General features: G+C 45.6%; 2 protein-coding genes across 2 annotated transcripts; both read right to left on the reverse strand.

Moving 5' to 3' along the window:
- Positions 1–188: 188 nt before the first annotated feature.
- LOC106600747 (transcriptional repressor scratch 1) lies at positions 189–3,645 on the reverse strand. Its single transcript, XM_014192345.2, has 2 exons — positions 3,337–3,645; positions 189–3,009 (listed from the first exon to the last, which is right to left on the reverse strand). Exons 1-2 carry the CDS (start codon positions 3,527–3,529, stop codon positions 1,811–1,813), a joined length of 1,392 nt encoding a protein of 463 aa, XP_014047820.1. The 5' UTR covers positions 3,530–3,645; the 3' UTR covers positions 189–1,810.
- Positions 3,646–3,697: 52 nt separating this feature from the next.
- LOC106600748 (zinc finger and SCAN domain-containing protein 22) lies at positions 3,698–9,258 on the reverse strand. The gene is made up of 3 exons (XM_014192346.2): positions 8,952–9,258; positions 7,781–8,693; positions 3,698–4,361 (listed from the first exon to the last, which is right to left on the reverse strand). The coding sequence occupies exons 1-3, from the start codon at positions 9,157–9,159 to the stop codon at positions 4,157–4,159; spliced, it is 1,326 nt and encodes a 441-aa protein (XP_014047821.2). The 5' UTR covers positions 9,160–9,258; the 3' UTR covers positions 3,698–4,156.
- Positions 9,259–15,258: the final 6,000 nt, after the last annotated feature.

The following is a 15,258-nucleotide window of genomic DNA, read 5'->3' on the forward strand; positions in this document are numbered from 1 at the left end:
CAACGGTTACGATAAGGTAAGAGTTAAAGTCAGGGTTATGGTTAGGGACGTCCCAAGGATCCCGGATAGCACTAACTTTTCAACTGCCCAGAACAAGTATCAAGCAAGAATAAATAAGACACTGCTGTTTTTTATGTGACAAACTTTTAAATTAAAGGCAACTGGAAACATGAATAAAACAGCACACATTTAAAAATAAACCCATTTATTGTACATAAGGCTCTGAACTACCAGCGCCACAATAAGTCAAAGTCTGAGCACTTGCTATGAGAGACCATGATGAGACTCTAATGAAGGCATCCTAAGCCGGTTTTGTCTCTCTAAATAAAATCCTCAGTTCAGTGCAGACACGGGGTGCTCATTTTCCTGGATAGTCACCTTACGAAGTGTCCTGGGGTAAGGAATGTGGTTTTGGACTAAACCACACAAGTAAAACTCCAGTCATTAGATTCTGCACTGCAGTGTCAGTGGGTTTTGGTTCCTGCCTTTTACTTCATTAATCAGTGTTTGTTATTGGACAAGTTCAAATAGTTTCACTTAATTTCCGTTTTATACCAAGTCAACATGACCCCGGTTTTTCTTGCAGATCTAGATCCTAAAAACATGATTTTTTTTTAAAGATCAAAAACAAGCAGACACTGACTGTGGCTCTCAAGGAATTGTGTTTGACACCAGTGTCTTCAACCTATGGCTCATCATCTGCAGTCTCAAAGGTCAGTAGGCTCCACCCCCCCCCGAGTCACAAGCAGGAAGTGGATCAATACTACAACACAGCAAAAGTAAATAACCTCCCTGTAACAGACTGACAGACTGGGCCCCGCTGCCCTTTGGACGGGCTGGTGCACAAACACAAACACAAACGCAGTAAAGTAAAACACACAGGCACAGTAAAAAAAAATTAAAAAAAGAAGTCTACACACACTTGCTGCTTGCTTAAGGTAGTCCATCACATCTGATGATGACTTCAACTACTCCTTGTGGGATCGCTGATGACTGTATAACCAGATGCTTGTAACCGTCTGCCACAGACAGAGTACACAAAGACCTGTCCCGTTGAAGCCGGTGCAGCCATGGTCATACACACCCCTTCCATATGTATTTGGACAGTGAAGCTAAAATAAAATGTGTCTCTATACTCCAGCATTTTGGATTAGAGATTTTCATACATATCTGTTTTACCATTTAGAAATGAAAGAATTTTGTGGTATCCAATTGTGTTCCATTACGGCAACTCCCCAACGGGCTCAGGAGAGGTGAGGTGAGGACAAACACGCTGCTCCTTATAAACACCCGGAAGTCAGCCGGACCAATGTGTTGGAGGGGACACCGTTCAATTGACGACCCTAGTCAGCTTGCAGGCGCCCAGTCCGCCACGCGAAGACGCTAGAGCAAGTTAAGACAAGGAATCCCCTGCCAACCCTACCCTCCCCTAACCCGGACAGTGCTAGGCCAATTGTGCACTGCCCTTGGAACTCCCGGGTCACGCCAGGCTGTAGTGACGCCCCTCTGCACTTTGGGTGAAGTGCCATAGCAGGATGCGCCACTCGGGAGCGCCGTTGCAAAGAAAAACGTATAAAGTCTTTATATAGCACTACTTAAACGCTTTACAAATCATAAGCATATGTCATAATCTATAAATACTGTATTAACTTACATTTGGCAATAAACTCTACAGTGGGAATTGTTATGTCACCCTTTATACACCATGTATGACATACACTTACACATATAGATTATTTGTGAAGCATTTATATAGTGCTTATAAAGCCTTTATGTATGCTATAAAAAGTCTTTATAGGTTGTACTGCCCTCATCCAATGTCTGAGACATGAGTCCTGATGTGTTTGGTCAGCTTAGCTGCCTCACTGAAAGCCTTGCCACACAAGCTGCAGGTGTGGGCCCCGCCACCGGCAGGCCGCATACCATTATGTACGCGCTGGTGCTTCCTACACGTGTAGGCGTCCTTGAAGCTCATGCCGCAGACAGGGCAGCCGTACAACCGCAGCTCTGTGTGAACGCGCCGGTGGTTCCTCAGTGTGCCATCGTTGTTGAATCGCTTGCCACACAGTGCACAAACGTACGGCTTCTCCCCTGTGTGAATGCGGAGGTGGATCTTGAGGCGTGACACGTGACTGAATATCTTACCACACTGAGGGCACGGGTGGGACTTCTGATCCCCCCTGTTGTTTGTTTGTTGTTGACCCCTGTTGTTTGTGGACCTGTTTACTTGTTGATGACCCCTATTTGTTGATCTATTTGTTTGTTGTTGACGTCTGGTTTGACCCGGATAGAACAGGGAGGTCAAGGGACCTACGGTACTGGTGGTGGTGGTGTCCCCGAAGTCTAGTTCTGGCCCTGTTGTTACACAGCCATCGCTGCCAATCTGACGGAAAAAGCCGTCTGGGATCATGGCCGCACTAGCTGATACCAGGTCAGTTGGGACGCCCGAGGCAGTGGAGGCAACATACCTGCTGCTGTCTGCAACCACTGATTCCAGGTCAGCGCTCAGGTCTGAAACAATGTACCTGGTTTCAACAGTGGCTGGTCCAGGGTCCGAACTGGGGTTTAGTTCACTACACCCCATCTGAGCAGATACTGACCCCAAGTCAGTAGGGCTAGTATCACTAGGCTCTGTTTTGATGCCCTCAGAGTTATAGTGTAAAACCACTCTGTCCACGGGGCATGATGTGCTGCTGAAGGGAGTTGCAGAGGGAAGTAGAAGCTGGTCGTCTTCTTCGTCCAAGTCCCTTTTCACGGACGCTGAAGTCAATGGAGCTACTACTGGGGTGGTAGCTGATGTATCGGTCTGTTGTGAGGACATGGTACGTGGAGAGTTACACAGACTCTTCCACTCGGTGCAGTCTGTGGGTAGCTGGCTATGTGTGGCAGGCATCTCATCCTGGCTCATTACCATGTGGTTCTGGGTCTGTGTAGACTCAAGGTCTGGACCCTGGTCGGAACTCCACTGGTGCTGCCCAGACACAGAGAGAGAAACAGGCCTGGTCGAGACTGGATGGACAGACCAACAAACAGACAGAAAAGAGAGAGAAATCAGCTTGATTACGTTCGCACAACTACAGAAGCAACGATCCAAACATGAGTTTACAGGCATTCTGTAGGATGAGCTCGTTTGGGTAATGTGGTGATCTACTGGGCTTGAGACTGTCCAAATGCGCCATATCATAATATTCTAGAAAAACCTGCATCCTCTCCCCTTTATCTACACTCAGTGAAATAATTGACAGATGAAAACAGTATGGGCAACAGAGGTCATCTGGCTTTCACTTGGTCTCAGATGAGTGCAGACAATAGACAAAGAGCCATTGGAATCATCACCTGCTGAACATTCCGTTCCCGTGTCGAGTCCAACTTCTCGTAACCTTCGTTTTAGGACTTCATTCTCTCTCTTCGTCCGGGCAGTCTCCTCCTCGAATTCTGACACTGTCCCCCCGACCACCTCCAGTATCTCATCTACAGCCACCATTAACCGCTCGGTGAGGTAAGCATTCAAAAGCTGTAGTTTAGCCATTTTCTAGAAATTTTGCCTGCCCAAAATATTTGTTAAAATCCTTACTGAAAGCCTACTAATAACGACCCAAGCAAGACTGTTTTGTAAACATATCCGCGAAAGCATTCACTTCCGGGTTATTTGACTTTCCTTGGTCATGTGATAAAAATGCTACCGTGATTCATGAAAAAGGGGAGGAAAGAATTTTATTAACGGGATTTTCCACTTAAATACGTTAGGTTTGCAGCCTTATTACAGAGTATATTAATAAATATATTGAGTGAAGGTAACGTGAGTCAAGCATCTGGTATCTTCCTTTTGGAAATAAACAACCTGAAAGATGGTTCAACTTTAATATAAAAGAAATACAGAATCAGAAATGTGATTTTAATAATTAAATGATGGACTGATTGAATTCATTTTTCACAGACACACACACACACTCTTCAATCAAGCTGGAAACATCAGCCACGATGACATTATCCATTTGTTTTCTACTGCACTGTTTTTATTAATCCCAATAAATACATGTAGGAAATATTCCTATGGCTAAAACACTTCAACGTTTCACAATCCCTTCATGTCGTCCTGTGTTTGAAATGGTGCAGCCGATTCAGTAGTAGCTGATTAGTTAGCACATTGACCTCCTCATGTGATGAGCTGCCCTGCTTCTGTAAGGTGTGTGTTCAGGTGTACCCGCAGGCCGCTGGCCACAGTGAAGCTCTTGGGACACTGGACACAGCGATAGGGTTTCTCCCCAGAGTGAGTCCGTTTGTGCTTCTTCATGGTGTCTCCGTCGCTGAAGGTCCTGTGGCAGTAGGGGCAGCTGTAGGGTCTCTCACCGGTGTGGATCCTATAATATATAAATAAGTATAAAAAATATATATAAAAATAATAGTATATAAATGGAGTGAAGCGACTTTAACCCAACACCTAGCAACCTCGTCAAGAGGTTTGGATTTCTGGGCGTAACGGCAAAGGTGTTGGATTGACAGTCGCTGGTCAGAGCTACCGCCTAAATTCGCTACAATATACAGTGAGCTACAAAACTATTGGGACAGTGACACATTATTTGTTGTTTTGGCTCTGAACTCCAGGACTTGGGATTTGAAATCGCCGCCACCTTACCGGCCACCCTAGACCCACTTCAGTTTGCATACCGCCCCAACAGGTCCACAGATGACGCAATAGCCATCACACTGCCCTATCCCATCTGGACAAAAACAATACCCATGTAAGAATGCTGTTCATTGACTACAGCTCAGCATTCAACACCATAGCACCCTCCAAGCTCATCATCAAGCTGGAGGCCCTGGCTCTCAACCCCGCCCTGTGTATCTGGGTCATTGACTTTCTGACGGGTCGCCCCCAGGTGGTGAAGGTAGGAAGCAACATCTCCACTTCGCTGACCCTCAACACTGGGGCCCTATAAGGGTGTGTGCTCAGCCCTCTCCAGTACTCCCTGTTCACCCACGACTGCGTGGCCATGCACGCCTCCAACTCATCAAGTTTGAAGTAGTGGGGTAGTGGGCTTGATCAGTAGTGGGCTTGATCACCAACAACGACGAGACAGCCTACAGGGAGGAGGTGAGGGCACTCGGAGTGTGGTGTCAGGAAAACAACCTCTCACTCAACGTCAACAAAACAAAGAAGATGATCATGGACTTCAGCAGAGGGAGCCCCTATCTACATCTAAGGGACGACAGTGGAGAAGGTGGAACATTTTAAGTTCCTGGGTGTACACATCACAGACAAACTGAAATGGTCCACCTACAGACAGTGTGGTGAAGAAGGCACAACAGCGCCTCTTCAACCTCAAGGGACTGAAGAAATTTGGCTTGTAACCCAAAACCCTGACAAACTTTTACAGATGCACAATCGAGAGCATCCTGTCGGGGTGTATCACAGCCTGGTACGGCAACTGCACCGCCCTCAACCGCAAGGCTCTCCAGAGGGTGGTGCGGTCTGCACAACGCATCACCGGGGACAAACTACCTGCCCTCCATGACACCTACAGCACCCGATGTCACAGGAAGGCCAAAAAGATCGTCAAGGACAACAACCACCCGAGCCACTGCCGGTTCACACCGCTATCATCCAGAAGGCGAGGTCAGTACAGGTGCATCAAAGCTGGGACCGAGAGATTGAGAAACAGCTTCTATCTCAAGGCCATCAGACTGCTAAACAGCAATCACTAACTCAGAGAGGCTGCTGCCTACATTGAGACCCAATCACTGGACACTTTAATAAATGGATCACTAGTCATTTTAAACAATGCCACTTTAAATAATGCCTCTTTAATAATGTTTACATATCTTACATTACTCATATCACATATAAAATACAGTATATACATGTGATATGAGTAATGTAAGATATGTAAATTGTGGAATTGTTTAAAGTGACTAGTGATCCATTTATTAAAGTGTCCAGTGATTGGTTCTCAACACTGTATTTTATACCATCTATTGCACCTTGCCTATGCCGCTCGGCCACAGCTCATCCATATACTCACATGTACATATTCTCAATCACCCCTTTAGATTTGTGTGTATTAGGTAGTTGTTGGGGAATTGTTAAGACTACTTGTTAGATATTACTGCACTGTTGGAACTAGAAGCACAAGCATTTCACTAAACTCGCATTAACATCTGCTAACCATGTGTATGTGACCAATAGAATTTGATTTGAAATGAAACAATGACTGAGGTTAAAGTGTAGACTGTCCGTTTTTAATTAGAGGGTATTTTCATCCATAATCGAGTGAACCGTTTAGAAATTACAGCACTTTTTGTACATAGTCCCCCCCCCCCCATTTTAGGGGACCAAAAGTATTGGGACTAATTGACTAAAATTAGTATTAAAGTAGTCAAAAGTTTAGTATTTGTGCCCCTATTCCAAGCACACAATGTGTACATCAAGCTTGGGACTCTAGAAACTTGTTGGATGCATTTGCTGTTTGTTTTTTGTTGTTTCAGATTATATTGTGCCCAATAGAAATGAATGGTAAATAATGCATTGTGTCATTTTGGAGTCACTTTTTGTTGTAAATACAAGTAAGAATAGAATATGTTTCTAAACACTTCTACATTCATGTGGATGCTACCATGACTACGGATAGTCCTGAATGAATCGTGAATAATGATGAGTGAGGAAGTTACAGATGCATAAATATCGTCACCATCATTCACGATTCATTCAGGACTATCCGTAATCATGGCAGCATTCACATTACTTCTACTCCTTTTTGCCATGGGGCAAAGATCATTTTTTTTCTAGTTTTACAGCTAATTTTCTTCAATTCTACCCTTTTTGCCATGTGATGGGAGATAATTGTTTTCAGTTTTAAAGTGCATTTCCTGCAATTCTACACATTTTGCCATGACTTATGCAATGTTAATGATATCTGAGTGAGAGTGACTAACAAAATCAATGGGGGCCACCTGGAGGTCAGGACCTCTGCGTGCCCTGCGTGCGCGTGCACGGTCGGTAGTCGGCCATGATTACTACAAGTTTAGATAGCTTGCTAGACTCATTTAAAACAGTTAGCCGACATGGCTAATTGAGTGACTGTCAGTGATGACATAAGAGGAAAAATAAATAAATAAATAGCTGATGCACGTCCAAATTTCGAACTTGCACCTTGTGTGTTCTACTATTCTAACTCACAATAGTAAGTTGAGACCACAACTGCGGTGCTTATGTTGCTTATGCCTGGAGCCGGGCCCTGGTGATAGGGATGAACCAGGTAATCAACATACAGTGGAGGACAAGTTGTCACAGGCCTCCAACCTATATAGCCCATACTACCATACCTGCCCAGTGCCCAGGCCCATGACCCAGCCACATTGTCAGCACTTAGCTTTTATGTAAAGATTGACGGCTATTCTATTGGGCACAAAATAATCTGAAACAAAAATGAAAACAAACAGCAAATTCATCCAACAAGTTTGTAGAGTCACAAGCTTGATGTAATCATTGCCTGCTAGAAATATGGGACTAAATACTGAGCTTTTGACTACGTTAATACACATAAGTGAATTTGTCCCAATACTTTTGGTCCCCTAAAAATGGGGACTATGTACAAAAAGTGCTGTAATTTCTAAACGGTTCACCCAATTACAGCTGACAGTCTGCAGTTTAACATCATAGTGATCGAATCACTTCAAAACCAAAGTGCTGCAGCACAGAGCCAAAACAACTAAATGTGTCCCTGTCCCAATACTTTTGGAGCCCACTGTATAATAATACAATATAATAATGTATTCCAACCTCAGGTGCCGCCTCAGGTTGCCTCTCTGGGTAAAGCTTTTGGAGCACCAGGAGCAGCGGTGGGGCCTCTCCCCCGTGTGGATGCGGTGGTGGCGCCGCAGGTCAGCCGACTGGGCGAAGGACTTACAGCACCAGTCACAGGCATAGGGCTTCTTGTACTGGAGGTGGAGGTGGAGGCTGGCCGCCTGGCTGAAACTCTCCCGACAGCGGGTGCAGCGGTGTGGGCGTCCCTCCTGGTGGTCGGTGGGGATGAAGTTGTTACTCTCGTTGTATGGCAACACCCCGTCCTTGGGCCCAGGCTCTGTTTCACACGTTTGCTGGTCATGTACGGGTGTGTTATGGAGCTCTGAGATATCCATATCTGGAAGGTCTTTGAAGCCAGTGTCGCCTGAGAGTTCATGGTTGTGGGGTAGTAGTGTTATAGGACGACCTGTGTAGTCTGAACTGGATTGAGGTTCATGGTTGGTGAGGTTCACTGTGACGTCACATTCCTTGGGTTCCATTTTGATCCGTCCCTGGATTGGGTCGATGGGAGAGGACGTCTTTCCCTCTGTCCTAAGGACTGGCATTTCAGCGTTGGCTGCTCCAGTTGTTGTGGCACAGTTGGCATTGGAGGAGAACGGAGATGGGGCCAAGGACGAGGTGTTTCCAAAACTCTTGGGTTCTGGGTCTGAGTTGTGCTCGGTCTTTGGGATTGCCTCCCCTGGACTGGGCTTCTCTTCTACTCTGACTGTTTCAGTGTGTCCCTGGTTTGGTCCTGTGAGACCCCCATCCTTACCCAACGCTACCTGGCTCTGTAGCCCTCGTCTGTTGACCTGTCTCTGCTGCAGGGGCTCTGGGTCATGTTCATGACTGGAGCTCCACTCTTGCTCGCAGAGCTGCTGCTGCCCAGAGAGAGAAAGGCTGTTGGATCCTGCATAGAAAGAGGGTGCAAAGACAAAGTGCTGTCATTAAATAAGTAAGACATTTAGTAAATATTTATGACATTGTAATTAATCATGCACTATTAGTTAAGGGATATTCGGAATTCGGGCACTTCTCGCGAACCAACGTAACGTTAGTGTCAATCGTCAACAGACAGACGTCACCCAAAGTAGCTAACTAGTTGACAGGTTGCCAATTCATTTTTGCGTGATCATTAAATTAGCATTATCCAACAAAATGTTCTTACGCCAGTCTGTCTCCGCCAAGAGTAGGATGTCCCGGAGCTGTCGCCGCAGGCTTTCATTTTGTCTCTTCGCGCTTTCATTCTCTCTCTTCGTCCTAGCCGTCTCTTCTCGGTACTCGGCCACTGTGTCCCCGACCACGTCCAGAATCTCCCGCACCACTACCGTTAAACGTTCTGTCAGGTAAGCATTCAACAGCTGCAGTTTGGTCATTTTAAAGACGTAAAATAGTGCAGAATAATGTCTCGTCTCTCTCTCAGCGGATGTTGTGATTTTACTCTTCGTTTGTTGGCAGTTGGGTGACTAGGAAGTGTGTATGTTGTTTTATCGCCACCTTCTGTTTGGGAAGTGAAATGTCTGTCTTGTTTATGTTGAGCCACAAGGGGGAAGTGCAACCATTTATATTTTCCTCTGAATCAGTAGTTTTATAACATGATCCCTCAATCCTGGTCCATCCCAACAACATCTGATTCAACTACTCAACTAACTTATCATTCAGCCCTTAATCAAAAAGGTAGGCCTATGAACAGAAGCCCAAACACAAATAAGACTAAACAGACAGACCTAGTGAAGCCAGCAGATAGCTACAGGACTGTTTTGCCAGCACAGACTGGAATGTGTTCTGGGATTCATCCAATGGCATTGAGGAGTATACCACCTCAGTCACCGGCTTTATCAATAAGTGCATAAACGACATCGTCCCAACAGTGACCGTACGTACATATCCCAACCAGAGGCCATGGATTACAGGCAACATTCGCACTGAGCTAAAGGCTAGAGCTGAGCAAGACCTTTATACAGGTGAACATTCACAAGGCCGCGGGGCCAGACGGATTAGCAGGACGTGTACTCAGCATGCGTGGACCAACTGACAAAAGTTTTCACTGACATCTTCAACCTCTCCCTGACCGAGTCTGTAATACCTACATGTTTCAAGCACACCACCATAGTCCCTGTGCACAAGAAAGCGAAGGTAACCTGCCTAAATGACTACCGCCCCGTAGCACTCGCGTCAGTAGCCATAAAGTGCTTTGAAAGGCTGGTCATGGCTCACATCAACACCATCATCCCGGAAACCCTAGACCCACTCCGATTCGCATACCGCCTCAACAGATCCGAAGATGACGCAATCTCAATCGCACTCCACACTGCTCTTTCCCACCTGGACAAAAGGAACACCTATGTGAGAATGCTGTTCATTGACTACAGTTCAGTGTTCAACTCCATAGTGCCCATAAAGTTCATCACTAAGCTAAGGACCCTGGGACTAAACACCTCCCTCTGCAACTGGATACTAGACTTCCTGATATGCCGCTCCCAGGTGGTAAGGGTATGCAACAACACATCTGCCACGCTGATCCTCAACAAGGGGGCCCCTCCGGGGTGCGTGCTTAGTCTCCTCTTGTACTCCCTGTTTACTCACGACTGCGTGGCCAAGTACAACTCCAACACCATCATTAAGTTTACTGACGACACAACAGTGGTAGGCCTGATCACCCACAACGATGAGACAGCATATAGGGAGGAGGTCAGAGATCTGGCCGTGTGGTGCCAGGACAACAACCTCTCCCTAATTGTGAGCAAGACAAAGGAGATGATCGTGGACTACAGGAAAAGAAAGGCCGAACACGCCCCCATTCACATCGACGAGGCTGTAGTTCCTTGGTGTCCACATCACCAACAAACTATTATGGTCCAAACACACCACGACAGTCGTAAAAAGGGCACGACAACGCCTTTTCCCCCTCAGGAGACTGAAAACATTTGGCATGGGTCCCAAGATCCTCAAAAAGTTCTACAGCTGCACCATCGAGAGCATCCTGACCGGTTGCATCACCGCCTGGTATGGCAACTGCTCGGCATCCGACCGTAAGGCGATACAGATGGTAGTGTGTACGGCCCAGTACATCACTGGGGCCAAGCTTCCTGCCATCCAGGACCTATATACTAGGCGGTGTCAGAGGAAGGCACAACATTTTTTCAAAGACTTCAGTCACCCAAGTCATAAACTTTTCTCTCTGCTACCGTGCGGCAAGTGGTACCGAAGCGCCAAGTCTAGGTCCAAAAGGTTCCTTAACAGCTTCTACCCCCAAGCCATCAGACTGCTGAACAATTTAATCAAATGGCGACCCGGACTGTTTGCATTGACCCCCCCCCTTTGTTTTTACACTGCTGCTACTCGCTGTTTATTATCTATGCATTGGCACTTTACCCCTACCTACATGTATAAATTACCTCGACTGACCTCTACCCCCCGCACATTGACTCTACCCCTTGTATATGGCCTTGTTATTGTTATTTTATTGTGTTACATTTTTTCTTAAAAAAAAACGGCATAAAACTGCATTGTTGGTTAAGAGCTTGTCAGTAAGGCTTCAGGTCTCAGGAAAGGTTACTCATCACACTGGCGTAGTGGGCATCTTTAATGAAACTCAATTGAATTACAGGTCAAGGTGATTAAAGATGGGATCTCTTTATCTTTGAAAGAGAAATTGGCGTGCTCAGCTCCAACGTTTTGCAGTCCAAAAAATGATTTGGACGCTGGGTTCAAAAGGCTTATACTGGAAGAAAGAAATGCATCTGTTTGTTTTGATCACTGCTGCTAAAATATAAGACATTTAAACTTACAGAATATTTCCTTTCTTGAAATATAACTCCTTATCTTTGCCACGTAGCAGGGGGCTATATCGACATTAACTCTCTACTCCTCTGCAACTCTTCCCCGGGTCATTGCAAGCGGTGGCTCTCCTGGGAAAATGTAGGTAAGTACAAAAGAAAGTGTCTAGTGTCACCTGAGTGTCTAAGAAAGGTTAATAACAGTAGCTCCATTTTAAGAAAAACACCCAAGAGAATTCAGACACTGGTAACTGGACAGAGTGAGCCACTGCCAGCCTAGGCCCTCCACCAAACCCTTTTGGACTGGGATTGGTCGTCTGGGTTTGCATCCCAAATGCTACCCTATTCCATATTCACTGCTTTTGACCAGGGCCCAACGGCACCATATAGGGATTAGGGTGCCATTTGGGGCGCATCCCAGGTCTGCCTCTAATCTTCCAGTGGTATCAACATCAGGGCTTTATCGGGAGACGAAGCGGTGCGTGACCCTCTGGACTGGACTGGACTGCCCACTGCCATCCTCCATGCAGGAGAGGAGATGCAGATTGTGTGGGAGAGGCTGCAGTCCCTTAATCGGATTTATTGATTAGATAATTCAGTCAGATTTATCGATGAGATAATTCAGTCAGAGAAGCAAATTAAATCCCTGAAGGTTATCTGTAACCTTCTCTAAATGTCTCCTTTACTCTCTTTAACTCTCTCCCACTCGCTTGACTTCCCTCTCTCTGTCACTCTCTCCCTTTACTTCTCGCCTTCTCTCTGGGAAGATCTCAATTGCATACTCCTCACGTCCTCTCTCCTTGTCTCCTTCTCAAACCCGATTGGAGGAGAAGACCAGAGGGGCGGGACATTTTGCTTTCTCATCCAATTGGTTTTGAGAAGGAGATGAGGAGAGAAGACGTGAGGAGAATGCAATTGAGATCTTCCCATAGTCTCTCTCTCACTTCCTCGCTGTTTCCTTCTCTTATTGGTAAACCAGGAAAATATATTAAGGCTAGAAAAGATATTACTGCATCTTGTACTGACAGAACCCCCCCCCACCCCCCAAGTAGGAAACTGTGAAATAAGCAAGATGCAAAATGTTTGTATTTTCATTGCATTTGTAAGCAATATTGCACAAGCATGTTAATGTCAAGAGCCTGAACAGTAGAAAAAGTCGGAGGAAAATGTTAGGTAGTAAAAAATGATACAACTCCAGGAGTCAGATTGCAGATAGTGGATTCCGGATCAATGGCGCCCTCTCAGAAGTGCATTTATTTCGCAGAGCAATGTGTCCTGGGTGATGAAGAGAGTTGACCCTCTATATAGAAAGGTTATAGATATGGTGGTCATCAGAGCTGAACGGGTCACGCCACCGCAGGTCTGCCCCTTTCCATGTCATTTTGGTGGCGTTGTTGTTGCTGTGATCATGTCGTATGGTAATGTTATGTGGGTTTTACGTATCTACACTACCGTTAACATTATTGGTCCCTGTTGGATAAATTACGTTTTTTGAATTGAATGGGATCGAATTGACTCCCTCCATCCAAGGTCAAGCTGCTGTACAAATTAAACACACTTTTAAAATATGAAATATCTGACTTTCTGGAAGGCCACTGTCTGCAATTAATTGAATACCGGTTCTCCTAGGAGGTTAAACGGATACATACTGCATCATCAGCCTGAACTGAAAGACTCTTTGAATCAGTCATTTCAAAACAATTTTGAAATAGTAATTTACCTGGAATCATTTGGATTTGGACCAATTAACATTTGACAATGTACATTGGGAAGTTAGCACGCTAGCTTGTGGAGCACAGTGTTGTTAATGTGGGATGGAATCCCGGGTCGGTTGTACAGGGATGGTCTGTGTTACATTCGGGGGAGGGGGGGGGTTTCGATAAAACGTTGCATTTAATGGGGGAAAAATCCTCTTAGAGAATATGGAGTGTAGCAGCCGGTGTAACAGTCCCAAATGGTGTCTCCCAAGAGATCTCCTCTCCCTTCCTTTCCCCTGTCCTCTGCAGCACACTGCGTTCTTTCTCTCCATCTGCTAAAACCGGCAAGTCAGAATGTATCTTCTCACAGAGTTTAGTCTGTAGACACAGCAATCCCTTCTTAGTGTTGCTCGGATCTTGTGCCCTACATACACCCACCCTCCTTTGAACTCTACTAAGACGTGTGTGTGTGTGTGTGTGTGTGTGTGTGTGTGTGTGTGTGTGTGTGTTTGTTTCATGGCTCTTGGTTCAGAACATCAAAGGCACAGCACATACAGTATGCTATTTCTTGTTGAGTTTTCCTCTCTCATTCTCTCCTTCTTTTACAGCTCTCTTTTTTACCTTTGGTTCAGACCACTCCCTCTCCCCCTTTCCTCTATGTGCTCAACTGCATTATGATAGTCCAGATTTTTTTTCTTTCTCTCCCTTAGCTCGACATGTCTACCTTTATCTTTACCTCTATCTGTCTCTCTAGTTCCTTCCTTTTCTGCTTTTGTGTCGTTCTACCTGGGTTTTTTCTATCTCCCTCTTTCTATCTCTCTCTCGCCATCTGTACTCCCACTCTGCTCTCTGCCTCCCCACCCCCACCACTCCTTACAAACAGAACAAGTCTATCCATCTCATTATCTGTCTGATAATGCCTTGTTTTTTTCCCGTGATTTGTATCTACCCCATTTATTTGAGTTTACCTCCATCACCTTTTCTTTCTCTCTACTGCCATCTCCAGTAGCTGTCCTCCCCAAACCGTCGTGCTCCCCCCCTACCCCTTTCTCCCTCCCTTTTCTTTCTCTCTATTCCTTACACCGCTCTTTCTCTATCCAGCCTATCCCTCTTTCTCTGCAGCCCCCTCTCTTTCCCCTATCATGTCTCCTCTCTCCTTATTTCCAGCCACAGAGGCAGAAGCTTTTAATAATTCATATGGATTTCAAATGTAAATGAGATAGAATTTTTATTAACACTGTGAAGTCAGACCTCACTCCCTCCCTGCTCCATCCCCGCTTCTCCGGTTGCTCTCCCTCCCTGCCAACTGTTGCCTTGACAACCGCAACATCCTGGAAACACGTAACAGAAATTCACACAAGACAAGAGTGGGTTTCTCGGATACCCTATCTCAAGCACATTCTTAAGGTAGGGAAAACGATGGAAGGAGAGCAAGTCTGACGCAGTTCAGGACTAACATGTAGCGAGATGTATTATTGAACATAAATATAAACGCAACATGTAAATTGTTGGTCCCATGTTTCATGAGATGAAATAAAAGGTCCCAGAAATGTTCTATACGCACAAAAAGCTTATTTCTCTCAAATTCTGTGCACAAATTTGTTTACCAGTTAGTGAACATTTTGCCTTTGACAAGATAATCCATTCACCTGACAGGTGTGGCATATCAAGAAGCTGATTAAACAGCATGATCATTACATAGGTGCACCTTGTGCTGGGGACAATAAAAGGCCACTCTAAAATGTGCAGTTTTGTCACACAACACAATGCCACAGATGTCTCAAGTTTTGAAGGAGCATGCAATTTGAGGGAGCATCCGGTTTCTTCACCTGCGGGATCGTCTGAGACCAGCCACCTGGACAGCTGATGAAACTGTGGGTTTGCACAACCGAAGAATTTCTGCACAAATTGTCAAAAACCATCTCAGGGAAGCTCATCTGCGTGCTCATCATCCCCACCAGGGTCTTGACCTGCCTGCAGTTTGGTGTCGTAACCAACT

The sequence above is a fragment of the Salmo salar genome, chromosome ssa03 (genome assembly GCF_905237065.1).
Source record: "Salmo salar chromosome ssa03, Ssal_v3.1, whole genome shotgun sequence".
NCBI lineage: Eukaryota > Metazoa > Chordata > Actinopteri > Salmoniformes > Salmonidae > Salmo > Salmo salar.

What these genes read in the sequence shown, in the direction of transcription:
- LOC106600747 (XM_014192345.2), bottom strand. Translation starts at nt 3,529, where the DNA reads ATGGCTAAACTACAGCTTTTGAATGCTTACCTCACCGAGCGGTTAATG. An exon ending in GGGAACGGAATGTTCAGCAG is followed by an intron (nt 3,010 to 3,336) that starts GTGATGATTCCA and finishes CTGTCCATCCAG; the next exon opens with TCTCGACCAGGCCTGTTTCT.
- LOC106600748 (XM_014192346.2), bottom strand. Translation starts at nt 9,159, where the DNA reads ATGACCAAACTGCAGCTGTTGAATGCTTACCTGACAGAACGTTTAACG. An exon ending in CTTGGCGGAGACAGACTGGC is followed by an intron (nt 8,694 to 8,951) that starts GTAAGAACATTT and finishes CTTTCTATGCAG; the next exon opens with GATCCAACAGCCTTTCTCTC. An exon ending in AACCTGAGGCGGCACCTGAG is followed by an intron (nt 4,362 to 7,780) that starts GTTGGAATACAT and finishes TATATATTATAG; the next exon opens with GATCCACACCGGTGAGAGAC.